Genomic DNA, 23,621 nt, shown 5'->3' with positions numbered 1-23,621 from the left:
CTTTCTAACAGTGGCTAGTGTTTAGCCAGTGTTTGTTTCCATGGCAATTGAGTATTTACATAGTAAAATGACAGACTTTCTCCAGCTTATGCCCTTTTTCATCACAGTTCCTGTTGGCTGTCATTTTAAGGGCACTGAAAGCATGGAACTTAATTTTCATACCACACTTAAAACTTGCATATACAGTCATTACTTTCACAGATATTACTTCCTCTACAAGAAAGTAAGATTCTGCTTGATTAAATAAAGTATAAAACGTGGTAAAAGAAACAGTTGAAATACAGAGAAGAGGATTTTAAAACTCATTGGGGCCATAATTTATAAAGTTTTGAGATAATCCCATTGCACATTAAACAACTTAATATGTCCAAAAAGACACCATTGTACAGCACTCCATGGGGACTTTGGGCATGTTGCAATCATTTACAACACGGTCACCTTGCATGGGAAGTCCCACGAAAACAGTTGTGTGAAACTTAAACATTAAAAACGTGTGTGTGACCAAGCTACACGAGGTTAAGATCTGCTTTTATCTACACAAGTAAAACACTCATGTCAGCACATAGCTACCAATACTGACATTGTTCCTCTTCCTTTGTTCCCTAAAACTGACCAAGAGCACAAAATGCATGCACGACATGTGAGTCCCTTCTGAAGAAGACAAGCATGAGGGTAAGCGGCCATCCTCTGTGGCTAACCTTGTTACACCCAAGTGCTGGGGACTCAGGACAACTGTAGTTCATGACCCCCCCCAAGTGTTGTTGCTGTTCCTCAAACCCCACCACCACCACCACCCCTGGACCGATTCTGGGAACTGTGCTGCGCCTCCCTTCCCAGCTGCAGGAGAACAGGTTGTGGCTCCACACAGACATGCAGAAATGGAGAGCAAGCTCAGAAGGTGGCAGACAAAGGGAATGGTTTTGAGAAAAAAAACATCAAATTAGAAACTGGTGTTGCTTTCTAGAGGATCAGCAGGAGATCACAGAATTCCCACTGACTGCTATGGCCGTGCCTCCACATCCCATTCCTCAACACCTTTCCATCAATCACTCCCGATATCACTTCTACTCGTCTACTCTTCTTTCCTTCTGCATCTAATCTTCCACTTTCCCCTGGCTGCATCATCATAGCAGCACGTCAGCGTCTCACAATGCTTCAAGAACTGAAGGCTGGCGCTCGGTTTCACCTTGGAATCCCCAGGCATTATCTATGCCACATGTCAGCATTCTGAATGTGCTTCACATTACAGTTCTGTGTCTTAAAGGCAACAGTTCTGGGGGAGAATTCCTAGTGCTTGCAGTTTCCAATTTCTTTGTTTTGTTTACTTCATTTTTTCCTCCACAACCCCCCACCCCCCTTATTCACCCAAGTTAAAGTAGGACTATAGGGTTTGTCCCAGCTGGGGAGTTGACAGCTGCTTGGAGAAATCAGGCAGCAGAATTAAAGAAATATCTTTGACAGGCCCTGCCAAGAACACATAGACATATTCTAAAGCACATAGTTCTTTCTCACTGCCTAGGGAACAGTGAGCACAGGAGTCACAAGCATACACCAAAATTCAATTTTGCATGAATATTCTATTTCAATTAATAAAACCCTTAAATAATCTACCTGTACACTCAGAGCTTAATAAATGAGCAAAATCCCATGTAAAGCACTTGAACAGTGAGTACATACTAACATTGAGAGTTTGGTTAACCTCTCCCTGACACTGAGCAGGCTGGCCAGTGCAGGACTCAGAGCTGATCTGCTGGATACAAGTCAAGGCATGTTCTCCTCCACTCCCAGAGAGCAGGCACACACAGGGCTGCAATGAGAGGGATGCCCACTATTCCTGGAATGAAGCATCAGGGAGAGGGAAATTACCCACCTCTTGTGACCCCTGAGTCCCAGCCAGCAAAATGATATTTAATAGCTTAGAACTAGAACCCCTTCCATGTCCTTGCGATACGCTAGTTAATTTCTAGCTTTAAAAAAAAACAACTTTCCAAACTGACATTAAAAGGTGTGCCTAAGTAAAACCGATACAGTAAAAAAAACACAAGCCTTTTACAAATTACACGTGAGCAGACATGCTAGTATATAGTCACATGTGAAAAGACATGTAGTATAAAAGGTTTGTTGAAAAAAAAAACAGAACAACATAAGATAGATCCTGCAGGGCTAAACCAGAGCACATAATGAACTCTGAACCTCTTTAAAGATCAGCTACCCTAAATTTAGCTTTTTTCTATATTTTCACAGCAAGACAGACAAAAAGTACAGGAATTAGAAATTAAGACATTGACAGAAAGATCCCTAGCATGTGCTATGCAATCTAATTAAGGTAAAGCAAACAGCTTCAAATTCTGGACTATTTCCATGTTTTTAGTGTCTAAATTAGTTCTAATTGAAACTGCCGTTGAATTTTCAGCTCATTTACAGACTTCCAGCCTCAGGACTCCCAGCTTGTCCTCGAGCTGAGATTAAGGAGCATGTATTTTAAAGGAACAGAGTGTTGTCATGATCAGATATCAGTGTTGTTACACAGTAATTAACATAAAGCAAATAAAATCTATTCCAATGGATCCCGAGGTTGTAGAAGTCATTTTACCTCAGTTTTTGACATAGTTAAAATCCAACAGGTCGCTAATCTGGCTTTATACGGGTGAATGTAATAATTAGCTCAACCACTTTGAATAGCGAAAGTGCAAGTGGACTGCATGAAAAACCGTCTATGAAAAGAAACAGACAACATCTCTGGGTATGTGTGTGCGCATGAGTGTGAGTACGTGCGAGGAGGAAGAAACCAACTACTCAGGATGTTAGTAAGTGTGTGAACTCCGTGGAGGCAGATGTGTAGGTTTACGACTCAACGGACTGTTGCAAGACTAACTTGAATCAAACGGCAAGCGTGAAAGACATTTTTGAACAGACTTTGTAGCAGTTATGCAACAAGACATTGAAATATCTTCTAGAGAGAAAGCAATGCGTTTTTAAATACAAAAGTAAGAAGAACTTGTAGTTAAGACAATGCCATCCTTTTTTATGCTGAAGACATTCTGGTACTAAGGTCTGCAGCAAACACCTCTTTAAAAAACAAAACGGGTACCTTTTGAGCATTATGAATACAAAATCAATCACTGCACTGTAAATGCACTGCCCTGCCTTTCGGATCTGCTTTCATCTTTAGCCTTGCAGGCTGACTGGACTCGTCAAGCACCTCACAAACCTCATCGGTTGCCAACCACAAGCTGCAAGTTCTCGCGGCCGCCAGGCCGACTTGACTTTCTCTTTCGTCGTATGACAGCAGCAGCCAGACCTGCATTTCCACATTTAAATACAGGATCCCCTTTCCGCTGGACGTTTTATCACCAAAGCACTATTCCGACCTTGAGTTTGACCCCAAGACTGTCAGCAAGATTTGAACCTTCACCACTCAGCGCGCTGCAGATCGGAATTTCCAACCACGTGTCCGTGTTGTCGAGAGCATGTGGCTAGCGGGTTAAGTGTGTACGTGCTTGTGTCGACATATGCAGGTAGCACAACTCTGTCTTGATGCATGTGCAGTTGTTTTCAAATAGAGCAGTACATCCAAAGTGGAAAACATTCATGAAAGCTGCCAGATATTGCCAAAGCAAAACAATAACGCACTTCCCATTAACAATGCATTGAACAGAATTAAACAAACACATAACACAAACTTTTTATGCAATAGGATTAATTAAAGTTAAAGTGACTGCAGAGGACTGACTGTATACTTAAAAATAAAACACTTTCCCTTGTTTGCAGGTTTAGTTGTTGGTATTTAACAAAGTAAAAAAATGAAAAACATCTGGGAAGTAAGTCTTTTTCATTGCTAAAAAGTTTTAAGTTTGTTAAATGCTGGAGGATTGTGACTCTACTGCAGACTCAAGCCTCTAGAGCTTTATCAAATATGACTGGTGAAACAGAAAGCAAACCAGACTCTGGGAAGTCGGGGGACTCTCGTTAACTACTGGAGCAAGCTCCCCGTGCAGAGAAGTTCCCCGTGCAGGTCAGGCCAGGGTGTGAGAGAGGGTAAGGCAGAGGCAATAGGAGAAGCTTATCTGAGTCCATCTGTCCTAAATGGAGACCATCTGAAAACAGCAGAACACCACCCTGCCTATTTGTGCCTTAGGCAATAAACATTGATTTTGCAATGAAGAAATGGGTGAATAATGTCTAATCCTCTTATTTGTTTTTGAAATTCACATATTCTTGATTGATAGAGTCACCAAGAATAACATTGAGGGGTTTAAAGTCTTGGATGGGTGACGTACCTGTGGGTTTTCATTTCAACTTGACTCTTCATGAACTACATCAGCTCATTAATGGCTTAAAAGGAACAACTTCTTCCAGCTCTACAGGTGCTTCTCCTTCAACAAGTCTCTGAACACCCACTCCAGGACCAGGACTACACAGCCTTGCTTTCAGCTCTTGTTTAATCCAGACGAAATTCCCCGACATGACATTCTATACCAGTTTAGTCCTGTCTAAGCAGGTGGAATGGTCTTTAGTTTGCTTTTATTACTCATGTGGAGGCTGGGTTGTTTATCCTGGAGTCCTAAGCAATGACCCAGAAAGCCTAATTTACCCATATTAAGTTTCACCATTATAAACTCAAGCAAAAAAGGCTGCGCTCATAAGCGAAAGGAGTAATTTCAAAGGACGTTTTGATGTAGATATAAAGTTGTGCCAATGCCAGATCTTTATGTATTTAACCTTTTTACATTCTTTTTACAACCTTTTGCAAAGTCAAAAACCGATGTCATGGAATACTGTCATATAGCATATCTACACTGAGATGTTACAACACCTCATAAGGAAAGGCAATAGGGCAGGTTAATGGTTAATGTTTAATGTACACTCTTGGCTTCATCCAGTTTCAGTCATGCACAAGATGAGCCAAATGCTCGTTAGTTAGACAACAGATGAGATTAAACAGCAAGACACAGCTCAGCCCAGGGTGGAACATCTGTTTGTTTGGGAGGGACCCAAGACTGATCAGACCAGAGGGGACACCTGCGAGAATCCAGTCCCAAAAAGTGTCTCCTCTCACCCTCCTGCACTTGAAGCCTACTCTACATGTACAGGACAGTGTATGCAAATTGCCTCTTTTTGCAAGAGCAAAAAGCTTTAAAACTGTATCCTTCTGAGTATCACCTTTGGTTAAATTCCTCTTTGTACACTGAATCCATTCATTGTGCCACTGGATATGGCTATTTTTAATCAGAGCTTTTTTCTTGTTACATTCTCGTCTGTGTTATGTCACTGATCAGACTTCATCCCCGTTCAGACTGAGAACTGATCAGATTTTCAAACTTGAGGTGTCTTTTGTGCCATCAGATGCCTACCTGAGTCATCTTGGCAAGGTCGAGGGAGGGCCTCTGCTCTGGAGCCTCCTCCGGCCTCCTGCGCTTCACGCCGATCTTCTTTTCGTTCAGGACGCAGGGCTGCGAGCGGCTCCTGGACAGGCCCCCGGGACCTGCACGGCGCCCCAGCTCGGGCGTGGAATCGGGGGAGCTGTCAGCAGAGGGCCCGCGCGGCTCGGGGAGGCAGATCTGTTCATGGGAGAGGGACAGAGGCCGCGGCCCAGCAGCCGAATCCCCAGTTGCCTCGCTGGTGGAGGAGGAGGAGGAAGGAGGGGAGGGCTGGAAACCAGCGATGGGGAGGCAGGCCGTGTGCTGGGGGAAGGCGTTGGAGCGGGCCGGCAGACTGAAGCTGGAGCTGCGCTGCATGGCGGGATACCCCGGGAGGGTGCAGGGGCCGCGCTGAACACTCCCCCCGCTGTGGCACCGCCGCTTCTCCACCGCCGTCCAGACCCGCGAGCCCTGCGGCCGCCACGCCGGCCGGCACACGCTCAGCTCGTCCGAGAAGGACAAGGAGCGGCACTGGCGCTTGCTGGGCGGCGCGGCGGACGGGCTGCCCTTGGCGTCACTCAGGCTCAGGTCCCGGATCAGGTTAGTGATGGCACTGGCTGCGCCCGCCTCTTTCACCCAGCCCCGGCTGCCCTGGTACGGACCCGGCAGCACGCCCCACAGGCACTCCAGGCTGGCACCCCCGGGGTCCTTCTGGAAGGCACAGCCCCGGCCCAGGTCCCGCCAGCCGTCGCTCTCTGAAATAAGCACAGAGCCTGTCAAGACCAGTAGGGGAACATGCTGCTGGAGATAACGAGCTTAATTTTTCACTGGGGGCAGACTGAGGGCCCACTGCCCATCGAATTAATTTAACAGAGTGGGCAGCTTACTCACCGTTATTTCACAAAGACCTGTGAGGATCAGTGAATTGAACCCAAATTCTAGTCTTCAGAGGTATAAGAAAAAGCTTTCCACTTAAGTGAAAATTCCACTGCATGCACAGGGTTGTACATGTTTTTTCCATTATCATACGCTGCCCATATCGTTACAGAGTCCTTTTTTTATTTCCCCCTCCCAAAAAAAAAAACAATAACAAAAGGGAAACCGGACTGAACTTGTCTCTGAAGGTCTTACACTTGATTTCATAACAAACGTCTGCTAAGTGGAGGCTGAGGTCAGGCCAGCAAGACAAAGAAGCCAGAAATAGCTGCTCCTGGTTAATGGCAGGCAGCCATGACCTCAGAGGGCTGCAGAACTGAGGAATATCAGGAATGACTGCAACATCTGCTAGATCACCAAGCCTAGAGCTCTGTGCAGCTCGACACAACGAGAAACTTTGTAAGTGTGGCAACTCAAGTACCAATCACATCCCCTTACAGTCCAAACCACCTATGAGCGCTCCTGTAACGTAGAAAAGCTCGCCTCTTCTGAAGTGACCTGGTGGCTTGCGAGTGCAATTTTTTTTCTTTTTGTTATTTTGTGTTCTTTGTGTTTGTGATGCAATTTATCAGTCTAAGAAAACACACGTTTTAATTTTTAATACCTATGTAAGTTATAAATATATTTTAATATACCTTTGGAATTACAACCCAGAGAAACGTACTTTGGTCTATTGATACACCAAAGAAAGAAGTTAGAAGAAAAGATGAAAGAAGGGAGGGTTGAGACAAAAAGAAGTCCTCTAATGTCTGTGATATTAGGCAACGTACACTCATTGAAGAATAAACTAAAATGAACTGCAAGTGAATGTCACTTATCAACAAGAGTATGGAGATGCATCTACCCTTGCCTATAAAGAGACGTGGCTAAAGACCCAGGTCACCGATCAGGACTTGTGACCGTGAAAGACAGTACTGGTCAGGAGACAAAGGGCGGGGTCTGTCTCTTGAGTTAATCAAAGGAGGTGTAAATCTGTAATTGTGTGAGAGATAGAGAGCTTTTCTCCACCCATTACATTTACCTCATGAATTCCTGCAACTTTTTTTTGTGTTAGTGTATACCCCTCCTCCCACCAATACAAACAAGGCAGCCGAGTACATCAATGCCAATGTTATTAATATAATGGATTCCGTCTCTGCTGAAGCCCCTAAGTTTATTTTAGAGGATTTTAATCATTGCTTGCTGGAAAGTGGTTCACCATATCACCAGTATGTCAACTGTGATACATGCCATAAAGAAATCCTTGACAGATGCTATGGATCTCTCCCTGGAGCATATCGGTCATTCTCTATGCCTGGTCTGGGTACTGCTGATCATAATACCATCCTGCTTGCTCCTGCCTACAAGCCAGGAGTCAAGCACACAGAGGCAGTTGTGAAAACGGCACTAATTGGAATACTCTCATAGGTTCATACATTACTTTCTCTGTTGTTAAAGAAATTTCCTGTTTTACTAAGGAACACTTAAGGAAAGAAAACAAATAAATAAAGTTAAACATGCAAGAGGGCAAGCAAAAGTTATCTATAAAAACATAGGAGAAATGTAAGCAATGCAATCTCCACACTTCCTGGAAGGACATTAAAACAATGGCTGCAGTCAACATTAATGAGGGCTGCAAATTCATCCAAGTGGTTAGAAGTAGTGGAGAGACCTTACCTGTCGAGTTAAATACGTTTTTTACTTGTTTTGAAAAGTATAATTTCTCCTCTCAACTCCAAGAAAAATACTACAAATATCAACTTGTAGGGTTGCAAACTATTTTTAAAAGATCCAGGTTAACAAAGCAGCAGGTCCAGATGGAGCAGAACACTAAAGCATTGCGCTGAAGAACTGAGTGGAGTGTTTCAAAACCTATTCCAGCTCTCTTTAGATACAGTTACTGTTCCAGCTGTTCAGAGGCACTCTACAGTTGTACCTGTTCCTAAGAAAAACAGACCTAAAGCTCTTTATGACTTGAGGCCAATAGCCCTGACTCCATTAATAATGAAGACTCTTGAAAAATTATTCAAGTCACACAGTGTGGCTGCAACAGAGTCAGATCTTCACCCCTTCAGTTTGCTTGCTGTCCTTTTCTACTAGATGTTATTTACAAACATGTACAGTGGAAAAATTCTTCAGTTAGACTTCTCTTTGCTGATTTTTCATCAGCCTTTAATATAATGCAGCATCACTTTTTGGTTGAAAAAAGTATCGCATATTTCAAATTAGATCAACAGATTATCATGTGGATTATTATTTTTCTGATCAATAGTACCCAAAATGTACAAATTAATGACTTGGCATCCAACCCTGTTTGTACTTCTACTGGCTCACCACAAGGCTCTTTCTCCCTTCCTCTTTAGCTTATACTGATGACTGTCAGAGTACCTATGAAAATTACTATATCATCAGCTTTGCTGATGATGGTATTAGTCTCTCTCCTCTCAGAGCCCGGACAAACACATTAACCTATTCTGAACAAATTCATCACCTGGTGCGATACTGTATTTCATACCTATGGATGATTGTGTCAAAAACCAAAGAAATGACTGTTGATTTAAAAAACAAAGCAATATCATTCCCACAACAATCCATGGTGAGGTCATTGGTATAGTTCTCAGTACAAATGCCTGGGCACCGTGTTTGATGATAAACTTATGTCTACAGAGAACACTGATGTCATTGTGAAGAAATCCCAGCAGCGCTAATATGGTTTGAGAAAACTGAGTTCCTTTGAAGTCCTTAAAAGAATTCTATAGCTATTTTAAGAATGTATAGCTCTTTTAATGAAAGTATTTAAACCTTTTTCTTTTATCTGTTGCTTCACTTCACTCAGTCAAAAAGACAAGAACCGGTTTCTGCAGGTAGTGAACCTCAGCTCTGAAATCTTTGGTAAGCCTGTAAAACCTCTGGCACAGCTGTATGCCCGGCAGAGCCCAAGGAAGATCTGTGCCATCAGTGAAGAGCCATTTCACATCCTTCATCAGGCTGATCTTTTGATTCCAGGAAGATATGTTTGCTGTCCACAGTGCAAGACGAATAAAAGATAATTTTGCTTTGTTCCAGAGGTCACCAGGCTCACAAACAATGAGTGTAAGAAAGTTTTATAGATATGATCTCTATTGGATAGAGCCCCTCTGCAAATGTACATGTAATTTAATACTTTCAGAAAGTATGATCTGATTATTATATTATTCTGTTGTATAGGACACAGTCAATGCAAAGCACATGAACTTTGTTACTTTCATAATCATTTTAAGGAGCTTCTGCTGTTTTTCTTTTCTTAGAAATGTTGCAATACTATGTTTGTTACCACTTTATGTGAAATGTGTTGCATGTTGCACAGCTTGCTGCTTAAATTTCACCATTGATAATGAATAAAGTATTCAAATTTAATTGAAACAGCTGCTGCTTAAGTCCTGCTTAACTACATATAAGATGTCACTGTCAACAGATCATATGAAAGGCAATTTCCTACAATTCCATTAAGCCAACATTCTCATCAGAAGCTTTAGGACAGATGAACTATTTACTGTCTAGAACCCCATTATTCCTGAGTGGCAAGTATCATTTTGTCAGTGATCCTGAAAACATAAGGTGTAGTGCTAGTAATGTGCTTTATCTTCTACAGCTTATCTGCATGATATCTCAGTCCTCAAGTGGGGAACATGTCTGCTTGTTCATCTAACAATTAGCCATCTAGCAGACTCTTCTTGAATTTAGTGAAATGTACTGCTGATCTGTATCTTAAATGCAGATTAATCCCTGGAACAGGAGCAGGCCCTGTGCCTGTGTTCCAGTATCTTTTTTTAGCCTCATAGCTTCTTTAGTAAGCTGTAAAACTGCTGCCAATGTCAAACCTTTGTTTCTGTAAAATCAGGATTTCCTAGCTAGTCTTACATCACCTTGCTAAAACCACCCATTACGTGTGAGTTTATACAACGGGTGCTCTCAGAGCACATAATAACACCCAATGTATTTATATACATATTAAATAGCATTACCGTTCTGATTACACTGTAATTTAGAGTGGTATTCTTTACCTCTGAAAGGTTCAATGCTTATAATAGTTACTTAATGGGAATGAAAAATGCAGAGGCACTGAAAATAGACAAGATTTTATCTACAACCAGGACAGCGTATGAGGTTCCCTTTCTTTTAAACAAGAGTGTTTGTTTTAGTGGTATGAAATGCTTCTATTATTCTGACGCCAACAGGTGAATTTCCACTTTGTAAGTTCTGCAGATGTTTATCTTATGCAGACAGCCATGCCTGAACCAGCGCTCCTGGAGGGATACAATGAAAGACAGAGACACAGGGGACCTCCAGTGTCCAGCTGCCTGGGCTCTGTGGATGGGGAAAACAGGAACAAAGGGATCAAGCAGCAGCTCCACTGCTGCACCTCCTCGTGCTCGGAAGGTAAAGGCTCTAATTACTGGTTGAGAGGCTGCAGTGCACTTCAAACAGAGAATGTGTGCCAGGCCTCAAACAGCAACAGCCGCATCTTCCCTTATTTCACACGCAAAAAGAAAGGAGCGTTCCAAACACCAGACCTAGAATCCCAACAATGCACTCTCCGTGGGTATGACAGAAAACAATAACACTCTGAAAAACACCTACCACTGTCAGTCTAGTGCCATCAGCCAACAAGTGTGCCAGTGCGCAACAGCACAGGCACACAAACCCCTATTGATTTTCTATGGGCTTGCATGTGCCCATCTTGGTTCAACCCAAGTCCAAAGAATGCTTTTCTAAGTTTTTTTTTCTTTGTTCTTTTGTTAGCCAGATTAATTGTTTTGAGACCATTATATAATAACCGTTTTGGCAGTGGTATTGGTTTTGTTTTCCTACACAGAAAATTGAAATGATGTTCACATTTTGAAATATATACACCCCCCCCCCCCATTTATGAAACAGCCACATCTTTCATTTCAACTCAACGGATGAACTGAGCGACTGCCTGTCCTCTTTCTTCATGGAACATACTTTAGGAATGCCAGCGAGATCGAGAAGGAATTATTTGAAAGGGATTCAATTTTGAATTATTTGGTATATGAAAAATACTTATTTTCCTGATGCTTCACTTGTAAGATTTTTAAACCATTTAGCCTAACATTCCACCTTATACAAAAAGATTTTAAACAATCGCCAAATGCTAATATTCAAGAGAACAACAGAGAAATTCCTTTACCAGTGTCCTTCATTCTCATGCAGAGCTCCCGCTGTACAAAAAGGTTTTACTCACATTAAACTGTTACAACACAATTACTAAATGGTGAGACTCATCAGTAGGAACAATCTTTTTAACGACTGTCTTCCTGTGCTGGTGCTAAGATGAGGTGTGAAAAGATGACTGCTGTCACTATACATTCAGCGGGGTTCCAGGTGACTCTTGACATTTGCAAAAAATAAACTGTTGAAGGAAGTAACAAAAGCTTAATTATAGTTAATTCCCAGGAGCTCAATGAGCATTGTAGCATAAAGCCAGGTGCACAGTATAAACTATACACAAAAATATATATGAGGAGAGAGATACTGTAGTAAAAGGGTTTTATTCCTATTCCACATTGCATGTCCTTTAAGTTTTCCATTTTTTCCCCTTTTAGAGTAAATGTAGACTAAAAGAAATGGAGTAAATACAATAAGCCTCAAAAGAATCATGATTGGTATAGTTGCAGTGTGTAAAATTGAAAGGGGTCAGATTGCTAAGCAATAGGTTTTTAATTCCATCCCTGTTTTATAGAGGGAGACAGAGGTGAATGGTCTTTTTCCACTTACCCACAACTCCGCAAGCGTAGAGAGCCGTCCCTTTGCTCATCTTCTGAGGCTTCTGCTGTGAATCACCAGAGCAGCTCTTAAAACCAGAATATCTACCCTATTGCACAAGCCTACACTACAGTACAGTATGTCTCTGGCTGCACAGGGGCAGCTGACAGAAACACATCATTAACCAGAGAGATAATTAAAAGGGAAAAGCCCTGCAATACTGCTGATCTCTCACTGAATCAACAAAAAAGTTAAGCCTTTTTTTTTCAAAAAAGAGAAAAAACAACTGTACTTAATGTTTGCAGGTCATGAATAAACATTTTTTAAAACCAAAAATTCAAAACTATTATGTGCATAGAACTAAATATTACATCTATACAATTCACAAGTATATATAACCACTGTATATGCATTTGTTTTATGTTGTTTCCAAAGGTCTGCCCAGCAGTACAAGTGTTTTCAAGATAATTATGACATTATGATGTAAAAGCACACTCAAAATAGTATCTATATAAAATTCCACTGCATTATATTCATTTACCATAGATATTAATACTGTCCTTGTCAGTGAATAAAGATTTTAATAAGAGTTAATTCTGCTTTGAATCATTCATATATTAGTTCTTTCAGATAAAACTGTTTGGCAGATAACAGAATCGGTTCGCATACTGAAACTGAAAAGTTACAGTTCTTTAACCACACCCTCATAATTATTCTTTGTCCTGTTAACATTCATTAAGCTACCACTTCTGGCATTCCTAGCAATGAAAAAAACAGGAACATAGCAACTTGTTTAATCATCTCCAAGTTTGTGTTGAGTTTTTATTTCAGTCCTAATTCTGCCTAACAGAACTAAGTCAACCTATAATGACAAGCTAACTTCACTGTAGACTATTCACAACCCTCATCAACATTGACAAACCAGTGGGCTTCGGATCAAGTAACTACCAGCTACCAAAAGTGCTAAATGGGTCAAACAGCTTTCTCTTGTTTGTAACATGTGTATTCACACTGAACCGAAACACTGGCATTGCTCTTAATACATTAGGAATTCACTAGTTTACCTTTAACTTTCATTTGTTTATTAACTGCTCAGTGAAGAGAGCTGTATTTGTGGTGGTCTGGTTGTCACATGAAGAGGATGAAATTAAGCTGAATTTTTGCTTGCCAGGTACGAAGACTAGTGATACTAAGAAGCACAGACTTCGTACAGTTTCTTGTCGACCTACCATTTCATAGATTCTTTCGCAGTTCAGTTACATAAGAAATATATTTTCTGAAATTCTTCTGTTTTCAAGATTTTAAGAGCAAGTAAATGTAACTTTAATCAGCATGATCTGTATGAGCCACATATTACGCTACATTTTATTCCTTATCAAAACTACATTATGGTGCATAATGTCCAAAGTGTAATTTACAGTTTTATTCCCAAAATCAGAAGTTATTGATCAGTCAGTGCATCTTATAAATATTACTAAAATTAGTCCTACAACATGCACCTTAAGAAAAGAAATGAAAATACTTGACTTAGCAACTAAGTTTTCAACATTAGAAATCTACAATTTGGCATTTAACACATTGTAGTGCTTACATTTCTACAAGTTATCTCTTACCAGCTCCGAGTCTGATGCCTTGCAGGTTACATCATCGACACCCTTCTTCTTTTCCAGTGTTTTTGGGTGAATGATCACCATGGTAATGCACATCTTTGCCCGAGCCTGTTCCAGTGCACACCAAGGCGTTCGGAAGTCATCTTTACCGGTGGCTCTTCAAAACTAGTCTTCCGGCTAGGCAAAGGGGCTCATGTCCCATCAGCCAAAGTCCCGCCGATCCTACTGGAATGTCCTCTGCAGCTCCTTCACTCCCTGTGCAAACAAAGACAGACACCCTGTGAGGCTGTGAAGAGCTTTGTTTCCCACGTCATAAACTAAAGACAGAGCAGCAAAACTACAGGCTGCAGACACCCTGCAGCTCCATTTCCCAGTGACCTTTACACAGCATTTTGTTACAGTATCACCAAGGGAAAAACTCCAGCTTTGGGTGTGACGCTGCTGCCACACACACTGAGAAGGAGGCCCAGCACACTTCAAGTTTAACACCCTCCATCTCTGGTACCCTGGAAGTAAGGGCACCAGATATGGAAAAAAGAAAGCAAAAACAAAGTATAAGTTCACAAGCACAAGCAGTCAAGCAACCACGTTCTCTCAGACTGATATAGATAAAATAACAAGCATAACAAGTGATGCATGTGAAGTCCGTATACTGGTAGGTCACACCTTAAACACCCACATACAGTGCCTATAGAAAGTCTACACCCCCCTTGGACTTTTTTACATTGTATTGTGTTACAGCATGGAACCCGGACGTATTTAACTGAACATTTTTGCCACTCATCAACATAAAGTACTCTATAATGTCAAAGTGAAAAACAAAATCCAGACATTTTAATAAATTAAAAATAAAAAATAGAAAATAATTGAATGAATAAGTATCCCCCCCCCCCCCCAGAGTTAATACTTGGTAAGACCACCTTTGGCAGCAATTACAGCTGTGAGTCTCTTTAGGTAAGTCTCGATCAGTGTTGCACATCTTGACAATGGAATTTTTGCCCATTCATCTCAGCAAAATTGCTCAAGCTCCATCAAGTTGGATGGGGACCTTTTGTGAACAGCAATTTGTATGTCATTTCACACATGCTCAATTCGTCTGGGCTTTGATTGGGCCACTCCAGGACATTAACCTTTTTGGTTTTAAGCCACTCCAGTGTGGCTTTTGCTGAATGTTTCGGGTCATTGACCTGTTGGAAAATGAATCATCTTCCAAGTCCCAGTGCTCTTGCGGATTGCAGCTCATTTTCCTCCAGGATTTTTCTGTACCGAGCTCCATCCATTTTTCCTTCTATCGTAATGAGTTTTCCAGTCCCTGCTGCAGAGAAACATCCCCAAAGCATGATGCTGCCACCACCATGCTTCACTGTAGGGATGGTGTGCTCAGTAAGATGTGCCGTGTTGGGTTTGCACCAAACATAAAGTTAAATTTTGGTCTCATCAGAGCATAGAATATTCCTCCAAATTGTTGAGTCTCACATGCCTTTGGGCAAACTCCAGCCTAGATGCGATATGAGTTTTTTCCAACAAAGGCTTTCTTCTCGCCACCCTTCTGTACAAGCCAGATTTATGAAGCGTGCGTGCTATTATTGTCTCATCTACAGTTTCTCCCATCTCTGTCATGGAGGACTGTAACTCCTTTAGAGTTGTCGTAGGCCTCTTGGTGGCCTCCCTTACTACAGCTCTTCTTGATCGAACACTCAGTTTTGGAGGACTGCCAGTTCTGGGCAGATTCACCATTGTTCCATATTTTCTCACCTTTTTAATGATGGACTTCACTGTGCTTCGAGGTATATTCAATGCTTCGGAAATTTTCTTGCCCTGACTGGCATTTTTCAAGAACCTTGTCTCAGACCTGCTTGGAATGTTCCTTGGTCTTCATGGTGTAGTGTTTCCTTGGAAAGACAGTAAGTGGGGAAGCTCCCAGACACAGGTGTATTTATTCTGAAATCATGTGAAACACCTCAACTGCAAACAGGTGGACTCCAGTCAAGTAGTTATGTGACTTGGAGAAGAGAGTTGGTTACTTCAGAGGTAATTTAGGTGTGTCAAAGTGAGGGGAAGAATACTTATGCATTCAATTATTTTCTGGTTTTTATTTTTAATTAATTTAGTAAAATGTCTGGATTTATTTTTTAACTTTGACATTACAGAGTACTTTGTGTTGATGAGTGGCAAACATTTTCAGTTAAATACATCATAGTTCCATGCTGTAACACAATAAAAGTGAAAAAGTCCAAGGGGGGTGTAGACTTTCTATAGGCACGGTACTTACTCTAAATCCACCTACACTAGAAAGCACACACAATACAGTGCCCTTAAAAAGTATGGATACAGCAAAGTCAAAACTTATTGTTGCTCTACAGTCAAGCAATTTGTACTTGTGATCATAAGATTAATTAAGTACAATATACTGTTATGTACAGTACAATTTGTTTTGGGGTAACCCCAAGGATAGGAAAGGATCATCTAGTTTTTTCACTGTTTTCTTCTAATGTACTCTGGTTGCATTGGCATTATGTTTTGGGTCATTATCATACTTCACGGTGAAGCACCGCCAAAGACTTATGAAAAAACTTTCCATGGAAAGAAACAAACTTACAGACAAAATGTTTCTGAAAACATCAGAATTGATTCTGCTTCCATCCTTAGTTACATCCTCAGTAAAGATGAGTGAGCCAGTCTCAGAGGCAGCCATGAATGACCAGGCTGTAACACTAACTCCATAATACTTCACAGATGAGGTAGTGTTCTTTGGAACATCTGCAGTTCCTTTCTTTCTCCAAACTTTAACCTTTCCATCGCTTTGGTAAAGCTTCATCCTGGTTTTATCTGTCCATAAAATATTATTCCAAAACTCTCCTGACACACCTTTGTATTTCACATCGGATTTCTGGTTCTGATGAAGTTTACATCTTGCGGTGTAATCTTTGCAATTCTGCTGTTTCAGTGTTCAGCAAATTTTGAATTTTGATACCTTCACCCCTGCACTCTGGAGGGCGTTGGTGATTTCACTGACAGTTGTTTTACGGTTTTATTTGACAGTTCTGATAAATTTTCTTACATCAAATGCAGCTGTTTCAATTTTGGCTGATTGGTAATTATACCTGTGGTTTCTTTCTTCTTCAATATATTCCAAATAGTTGACTTTGGAATAAACTGAAGTTTCTGTGCTATGGTTCTAATTGAGTTTTCCTTTTCTTTCAGCATCAGAATGTGCCAGATTTTCTTAATTTTCTAGGACTCTAAGTACTGATGCTAGAGCAAGTCAGGTTAATTCAATGTACGCAGCTCTCTTGTGGGTGCCTAACTACCCAACAAGAGACACCTGTCCACTAAAATAAAGACGCTTAAGGCTATCAATTTGTTTAATTGACCCAAGAGGGTAGAAGTACACGGACTTTATAAAAAAAATGTTTTTATTTGATAGGAGCTTCCATGTGAAGTCATTAATAATAATAATAATAATAATAATAATAATAATAATAATAATTAATGTAATTATTGTCTTATAATATTTATATTATTTGTTTTCCTGCACATCACATTATCAATAGCCAAATCCCCACCTGGAATTCCCAGGCAAACTTGGATATCTGTGTGACCTTCTGGTTATCCAAACATCTCTCTCTATTAGCACTCTGACACAAGCTGTTAAACAGCTGATTAGAGACAGATGTAAACCTGCAGCATTTAATCCTGTTGCTTGGTTACCACTCTATATGTTATATGAATCTTTTTAGGCTTGATAAGGGTTGTCTACCTACGTATCAAAACACCTGCAGGGGACATAACTGTCCGTTACAAACATTATGAACATAAATGAACAGAGCAAGGCAGAGACAAAGGAGGAGGGAAGGAATAAAGCCCGCCGACCTAGTACTGGTCCTGGTAGTGTCCTCCGAACAAAGGACTGTTGTGCGAAAGATAAAACACCGTGGGAAACAAAGGAGTGACATCAGGAAGGAATCACAAGACCCCAATGGCCATTCACTGGGGAGAGGGGAGCCAAGGACAATCCTCACAGGGCGAATAGAGACAGCCAGTGTTTCATTTCCATCACTCAAAGCCAACTGCATGCATATGATTCACATTACTGTCATTTAAAACTACATGTCAGCATCGTAAAATGGGCCTTGTATGGCTAATTTTCGAAAGGGAACTTGGGTTCTTGCTTTACTGGAAATTACCTTTGGGTCATGGGTTGAACAACAGCCCCGTCTCCAGAAAGATCACAAGACAGGGGCAAACCTCAGTCCAAATTTACGAGTGTCAGCAACAATCAAAAGAGCACAGTGGCCTGAAGGTGCAAACCAACAGAGTGAGGACTCTGAGATTTTCTCTCAAATAACAAGAGATGCACACTTGACTGAATGGTGCATGTGAAAGTGAAACCCTAAAAAATCAAAGATCAGACAAAATCAAGATCAGCCTTGCAGCCTTGCAATCACATTCAGCCTTGAAGTGGCCCATCCTGTCAGAATATGATAAAAAAATGTAGAAACAATGATGCATTCATGTTGCCCTGTAATAACAAGTTGACTTGAAAACAGAACATTACCAAATATGTCTTTAAGACTGTGTTGGGATGTCTGTTAGAGGCAAATGCACTTTCAGTTTATCAGATTATATAACTGTGACACAAGAACACACCATAAGTCACTTTAGTAATCAAGGGGAGATCTAAAACACTTATCCAAGCAAAAGAATAGGTCTGGTGTGATTGTAACAGTCTCGGGCCAACTCAAATGAATCCATGCTAATGAAAGGACTTCTTCAAGACGCCTTCATAAGTGTCCTAGTGAGAACAGACGTTATTACTGCCATATGCACCATCTCTGGGAGTACTTGCCTAGCAATGAAAATATAAACATCTGAAAAATATTTTTATGACTATAAAGTGCAAATACCTCTTTCCATTGTTGACATACAGGTTGTTCTATGTAAGGGAGGAGTAGTAAGGTACAACAAAAGGCACAAAAACACAGTTAAACATTATAGGTTTTGCAGTCATTGGTGCCCCATGAAGCACTGAAGCCTGGGGCAGCTCTAGGGCCTGCAGTGGAAAGAACTCTATTGTTTGTTGTTTGTGATATTTTAAGGGAGACTGCAAGTCCTTAATAAAACAAATTTACTCTACCTCCTGCAAACTGTGTTAATGTGTATCTTCTACCTATCGTACTGCAAGATCCTGGCACAGTCAGCGCTGTATTTACATGAGGATGAACGCCTAAAACAAATGTCATACATCCCTAGACATGCTCCTTCAAGAGCCTGCAGGCCTCCAGTGACTACATCCACTGCTACCTCAAGAAGTTCAGGTCACGAAACCACTACAAAAATAGCCTTTTAATTTAATTTCTGCTGATTCTGAAGACTATCTTTAACACCAAATATAACTATCCCTCTTTCCTCCACATGAAGTCTACCCAAATTCCTGCAAAACATTTCACTATTAATACTTTCTTTAACTTTTAAAACGTTGCTATTGTCATGATACTCAAGTCATGACAATCAATTACACAGATGAAAATTGCACCATTATAAAAGGCACCTTTATTATTAAGAGGGCACATTTCCTGCAGTTAATTAATCCCAGAGCATGCTACAGTGATGACAAAGTAAAACAGGCTGAATAAGACGCACAGGATTGATGCACATGTTCAGCTATTAACAAGCCCGTTTGGAAATCATATGGCTGAAGAATCATGTTCTGGATCCTGCATCCATAAACATAAAAACCAACAAATATGAGATGGTCCTTGTGGGTAACATTTTTATCTGTGGTTACAAACCTTTTAACCTTGATGTCTTTTTGCTTAAACAAAAAGAAGTATAGCAAGAGAAGACAATCGTATTAAAATTAAAGAATAAGAACAAGGGAGTGCCAGTGGAAGCCATACAAAGATTTCTCTCAAATATATTAGTCATTATAATAATAATAATAATTATTATTATTATTACACCACTATTATCTTCAAGAAACACCCTGGGATTTTTTAATGACCGCAGAGAGTCAGGACCTAGGTTTTACGTCTCATCCGAAGGACGGCACCTGTTTACAGTATAGTGTCCCCATCACTATACTGGGGCATTAGGACCCACGTGGACCATAAGGTGAGCACCCCCTGCTGGCCCCACTAACACCTCTTCCAGCAGCAACCTTAGTTTTTCCCAGGAGGTCTACCATCCAGGTACTGACCAGGCTCACACCTGCTTAGCTTCAGTGGGTTGCCAGTTGTTAGTTGCAGGGTGATATGGCTGTTGGCCATAATCTATGTAGTTCAACAAAAATAGGAAGGAATATAGTAAGACTGTGTAATTTCCTGCCCTAGTATTTCACTACCTCTAACTGGAATCAAAACTGCAATGGCACAAGCTGCCATACTAAACTATATTGCATCCAAACGGCTCATCATTCACAGTAGCTGCTTGTTACATTAGAGACCACACAACTTTAAAACCCTCAGTAAGGACTAACGAATGAAGTGTGAACAAGGTTTGGTGAAATAAAGACTGCCTTTACAACCTCCCATTTCTTAGTGATGCATTTTTTAATTTATTTTGCAATACAATCACCTTAGCAGAGCAGCTATCAAAACCAAATTTGATAGACTTGATAGAGTACAGCTACTGCTGCCTACGCCCAGATGGAACAGAAATACAGCACATTAGGCAGACATCAGTAACCTGGACGAACCCTTTCTAATGATGAAGCGCTAAAACTCAGGGTGCATAAAAATGTCATTCCCGAGAACAGAATTTCAGGAAATGTTTTCAAGGCTCTGAGGTTTTACTTCTAAAGCTGATTCACTGTTCAGTATATTTTGTGGAATAGAAGACACCCTTTGGGCACATTTAAACTCACACACACACAAAGAAATAGTTTTAACTTAAGACCTTCACCCCTCCACACATTCTCCAACCTGAAACTCGTTACATGCCTGTCAGTCCAGGATCTTCTGTGTCCTGTGAGAGAGGTAAAGCTTACTGCTCACTCAGCAATCTCACTGTCTGCACCGAAGCGCAACGTTTTATCCAAGCAAGGCAAGGGACTTATCTGTTTAAATGGGCCCTGCTCAAAACGAAAACAAGCAAAAAAAAGTCAAATCATCTGCTGGTGTTTTGTTTTAGTGAGCTTCGTGCACTTCAAGGGATTTGCAAAGCAGCAGCACTCTCTCTTTGTTTTGTCAATACACCGATGCAGGCAGAAACATCAGGGGAGGAAGAGGTGAGATGAAAGCTAAGGAACCAGTTTCCAGAACCCCTCCCCACCCCCCTCAGCCTGCTAAAGCATATTGCTTTTCTTCTTTCTCTGGACACATGGAGAAAGTTGCTCTGCAACCTGAGGGATCCTGACAATCTACCCAGTACTCTGTGACAGATGGGATTTGGGATCCAGTTGATCTCTTATTGTGAGACATAGGTAATGAATGACATAGGTTAAGCGCTTAATAATTTAGATTAAGGTGTCAAACTGGCCAAGGGCACAGCTGGAGTGAAAATGGGCAGACAGAGAGTCCACTAGAAATCGCTGGGAGAGCCCCCTATTAAGGCAGCTCAGGTATGCGTACTGTAGATTACATTTCAGGCCTAACGAAGAGACAGCACAGATAAATCGCAGAGGAGCAGAATCTAAAGCAGGATGGTGACGGGTTGGGCCTTTCTCGCAGCAGCTGGTTTTTAAAGGCTCACTCCGGCATGCAGGCAATGTTGCACAAGTCAGATCCACGAAACCGATCTTACCGGAAACAACAGAAGAAAAAGGACAGAAAACTCTCATTCTGAGGATAGATATTTTTAGCTGTTATAAAATGGGGTGGGGTGTTAGCCGACTGAATGAAAGACCTTTTGTCATTTCAAACAAAAGCCTTATGATCTTAACAGAAAAACAAGAACTGACGTTACTGCTGTAAGAGACCTATGTTATTCCCAGGGTAGCGCATGCTTTGAAAGAAGTGATCTCCTCCCACTGCCCGAGCCCCGAGAGGCAGCCTGGGGCCAAGCATGTGGATCAACACTCCCTGGACCACGCAGCACCTTTCTGTCTTTCCCACTTCTCTCACCAGACAATGAAGGCACCATTATTTATAGGTCTGTCATCACAACGCATCTACCACTTAAACAGGCTTACAGCTCTCCTGAGTTTTCAAAATACACAGAAACCAGGAAGCAATTTCATGCTTTTTTAAAAGTTTATTTTCACTGGGCTGAATCCAGGAATTGTTTTTTTCTCTCTAATTATATACTTACAAAATACAGAATCTTAATGCCGAAAAGAAAACCCTCTCAGACAGTACAGACCCTATTGCCCTTCTCTTCAGAGTGGCTGGCAGTAATTTACAGCACAGCCTACAGCAAACTCCTCCTGCTCATCCAGAGGGTGTCACTCACAGCTGGCTATAAATCACTTCCCAAAGCCCTGCCAGCCAGGGCTGAAGCCTCAAATGTACCACAGCTCCAGATTAATTAAATCAGGTCTGGTTGCATTTCTGAACTCTTGAGAACGCTGGACAAATTAAGAGCATATGAAATTCGAATGTACACAGTACACAGTAACAATTCTTTGCTTGCGTTACTGAATCAGCCAAGGATGGCAAACGTGGATCATATCCTGTTGTTCTCACACTAAACCAAGAGAGCACTGCACCCCAGCGTGGTACTGGCAACCGTTGGGAATTTCACTGAGGGAATCAAACAGATCCTTGACCAACTTGCCTCTCCTTCAGGTCACACGATCCATGGAAGGGCAGAATGCTGTTTCCTACCTGCTGTAGGAACCATTGAAATCAAAATCATGCAGAGAAAATGTGCCATCTTTTCATTGCATCTGAATGATGAATAACAAAATATTTAAGGCGATATTTAAACCAACCCCTAAGTACTGTGCAGCTGAACAAGTCCTGTTATTAAAATTAAATGCACATTTACAGAGGGAAGAGAAAATTTCTTTCAGAGAGCCTTACTCAGTATTGAGCCAGAATACAATGGATGAGGAGCTCTAAGGAAAAAAACTCACACCTGGGGTATCAGCTGCAAAGAAGCAGATTACTGTTAGGATGAGTACTGCTACTGTAGATCTGTAGCAGTGGCTTTCAAAACAGTAAATATAGGGCACAGAAAATACTTCTCAGGACTAAAGATGAAACACAACAGATAGATTTCACTCTTGTACAAGTATACAGCCGTAGTCATAAATCGAAAACGGTATGTCTCAGAAGCATGAACAGAAACAGATGCATGCTTGGCCTCTTTGTGTTTTCTGAGGTTTTTCTAACTGCTTTGACATGGATATTACAGAGGTTCTGTATACAAATATTTTTCCAGCTGTAATTTTAAAATTACAACTCAATTCATTCACAGAATTCTGTTGACATAGAAAAGAAAACTTTATTGCATTATTTATGCTCAAAAGACAGCATACTCATTGCAAACACTGTAGCATTCACCTGGACTGCATCAGTGGTCAAAAAAGTTTTTTCTGTGTTGGGAGGTGGCATACTTATATAATACGTTTTATTATATCATAGTATATATTTATCATACTTATATAATGTCACACCTTGTAAAACCATCTCTCAGCATACCTGAATGTAAGATACAAATTTTTCGACAGCTCCACATGACATTCATACTCCGATTATGGAAATAAAAAATAAATTAATCTACTCCATTAACCCTTGCTGGATCATTCTATAAGTTCTACTACACTTATACATCCAGGAGTGTTTATTGAAGCATTCTTAGTAACCTGTTATTTTTTTAAATTAGACTGCGCATTGTTTAAAACAAGCACTATCTACTCAGCAGATTTTATCAGTTGCAAGTCATTAGTAGTATGACATCGTTAAGCCCTCAGACTGTGCACATAAAACTTTATTTGCCACATTACAGAAGGAAGACATGGTATTTTAAAATATAATAGCATTCAGTTCTCCATGGCTAATAAAAAGCAAGGGTCTGTTCAATGTTT

At 40.9% G+C, this 23,621-nt stretch overlaps 1 protein-coding gene across 2 annotated transcripts in view; it reads right to left on the bottom strand.

Annotated features, from left to right (window-relative positions):
- The window catches only part of fam53b (family with sequence similarity 53 member B), a 40,325-nt gene that overhangs the window by 12,892 nt on the left and 3,812 nt on the right, over positions 1–23,621 (bottom strand). The window contains exons 2-4 of one of the 2 annotated variants that reach the window (XM_006630520.3): positions 13,655–13,906; positions 12,054–12,108; positions 5,355–6,115 (exon numbers count right to left, since the gene is read on the bottom strand). In XM_006630520.3, coding sequence (XP_006630583.2) covers positions 5,355–6,115; positions 12,054–12,108; positions 13,655–13,747 — 909 coding nt within the window. In that variant the 5' untranslated portion in view covers positions 13,748–13,906. The remainder of the gene's footprint in view (positions 1–5,354; positions 6,116–12,053; positions 12,109–13,654; positions 13,907–23,621) is intronic. The other variant, XM_015346819.2, reaches the window with a different exon arrangement.

Source organism: Lepisosteus oculatus, chromosome 4, assembly GCF_040954835.1.
Source record: "Lepisosteus oculatus isolate fLepOcu1 chromosome 4, fLepOcu1.hap2, whole genome shotgun sequence".
NCBI lineage: Eukaryota > Metazoa > Chordata > Actinopteri > Semionotiformes > Lepisosteidae > Lepisosteus > Lepisosteus oculatus.
Note: the sequence above shows the minus strand (reverse complement) of the source record. Positions and strands in the feature narration are given on the sequence as shown.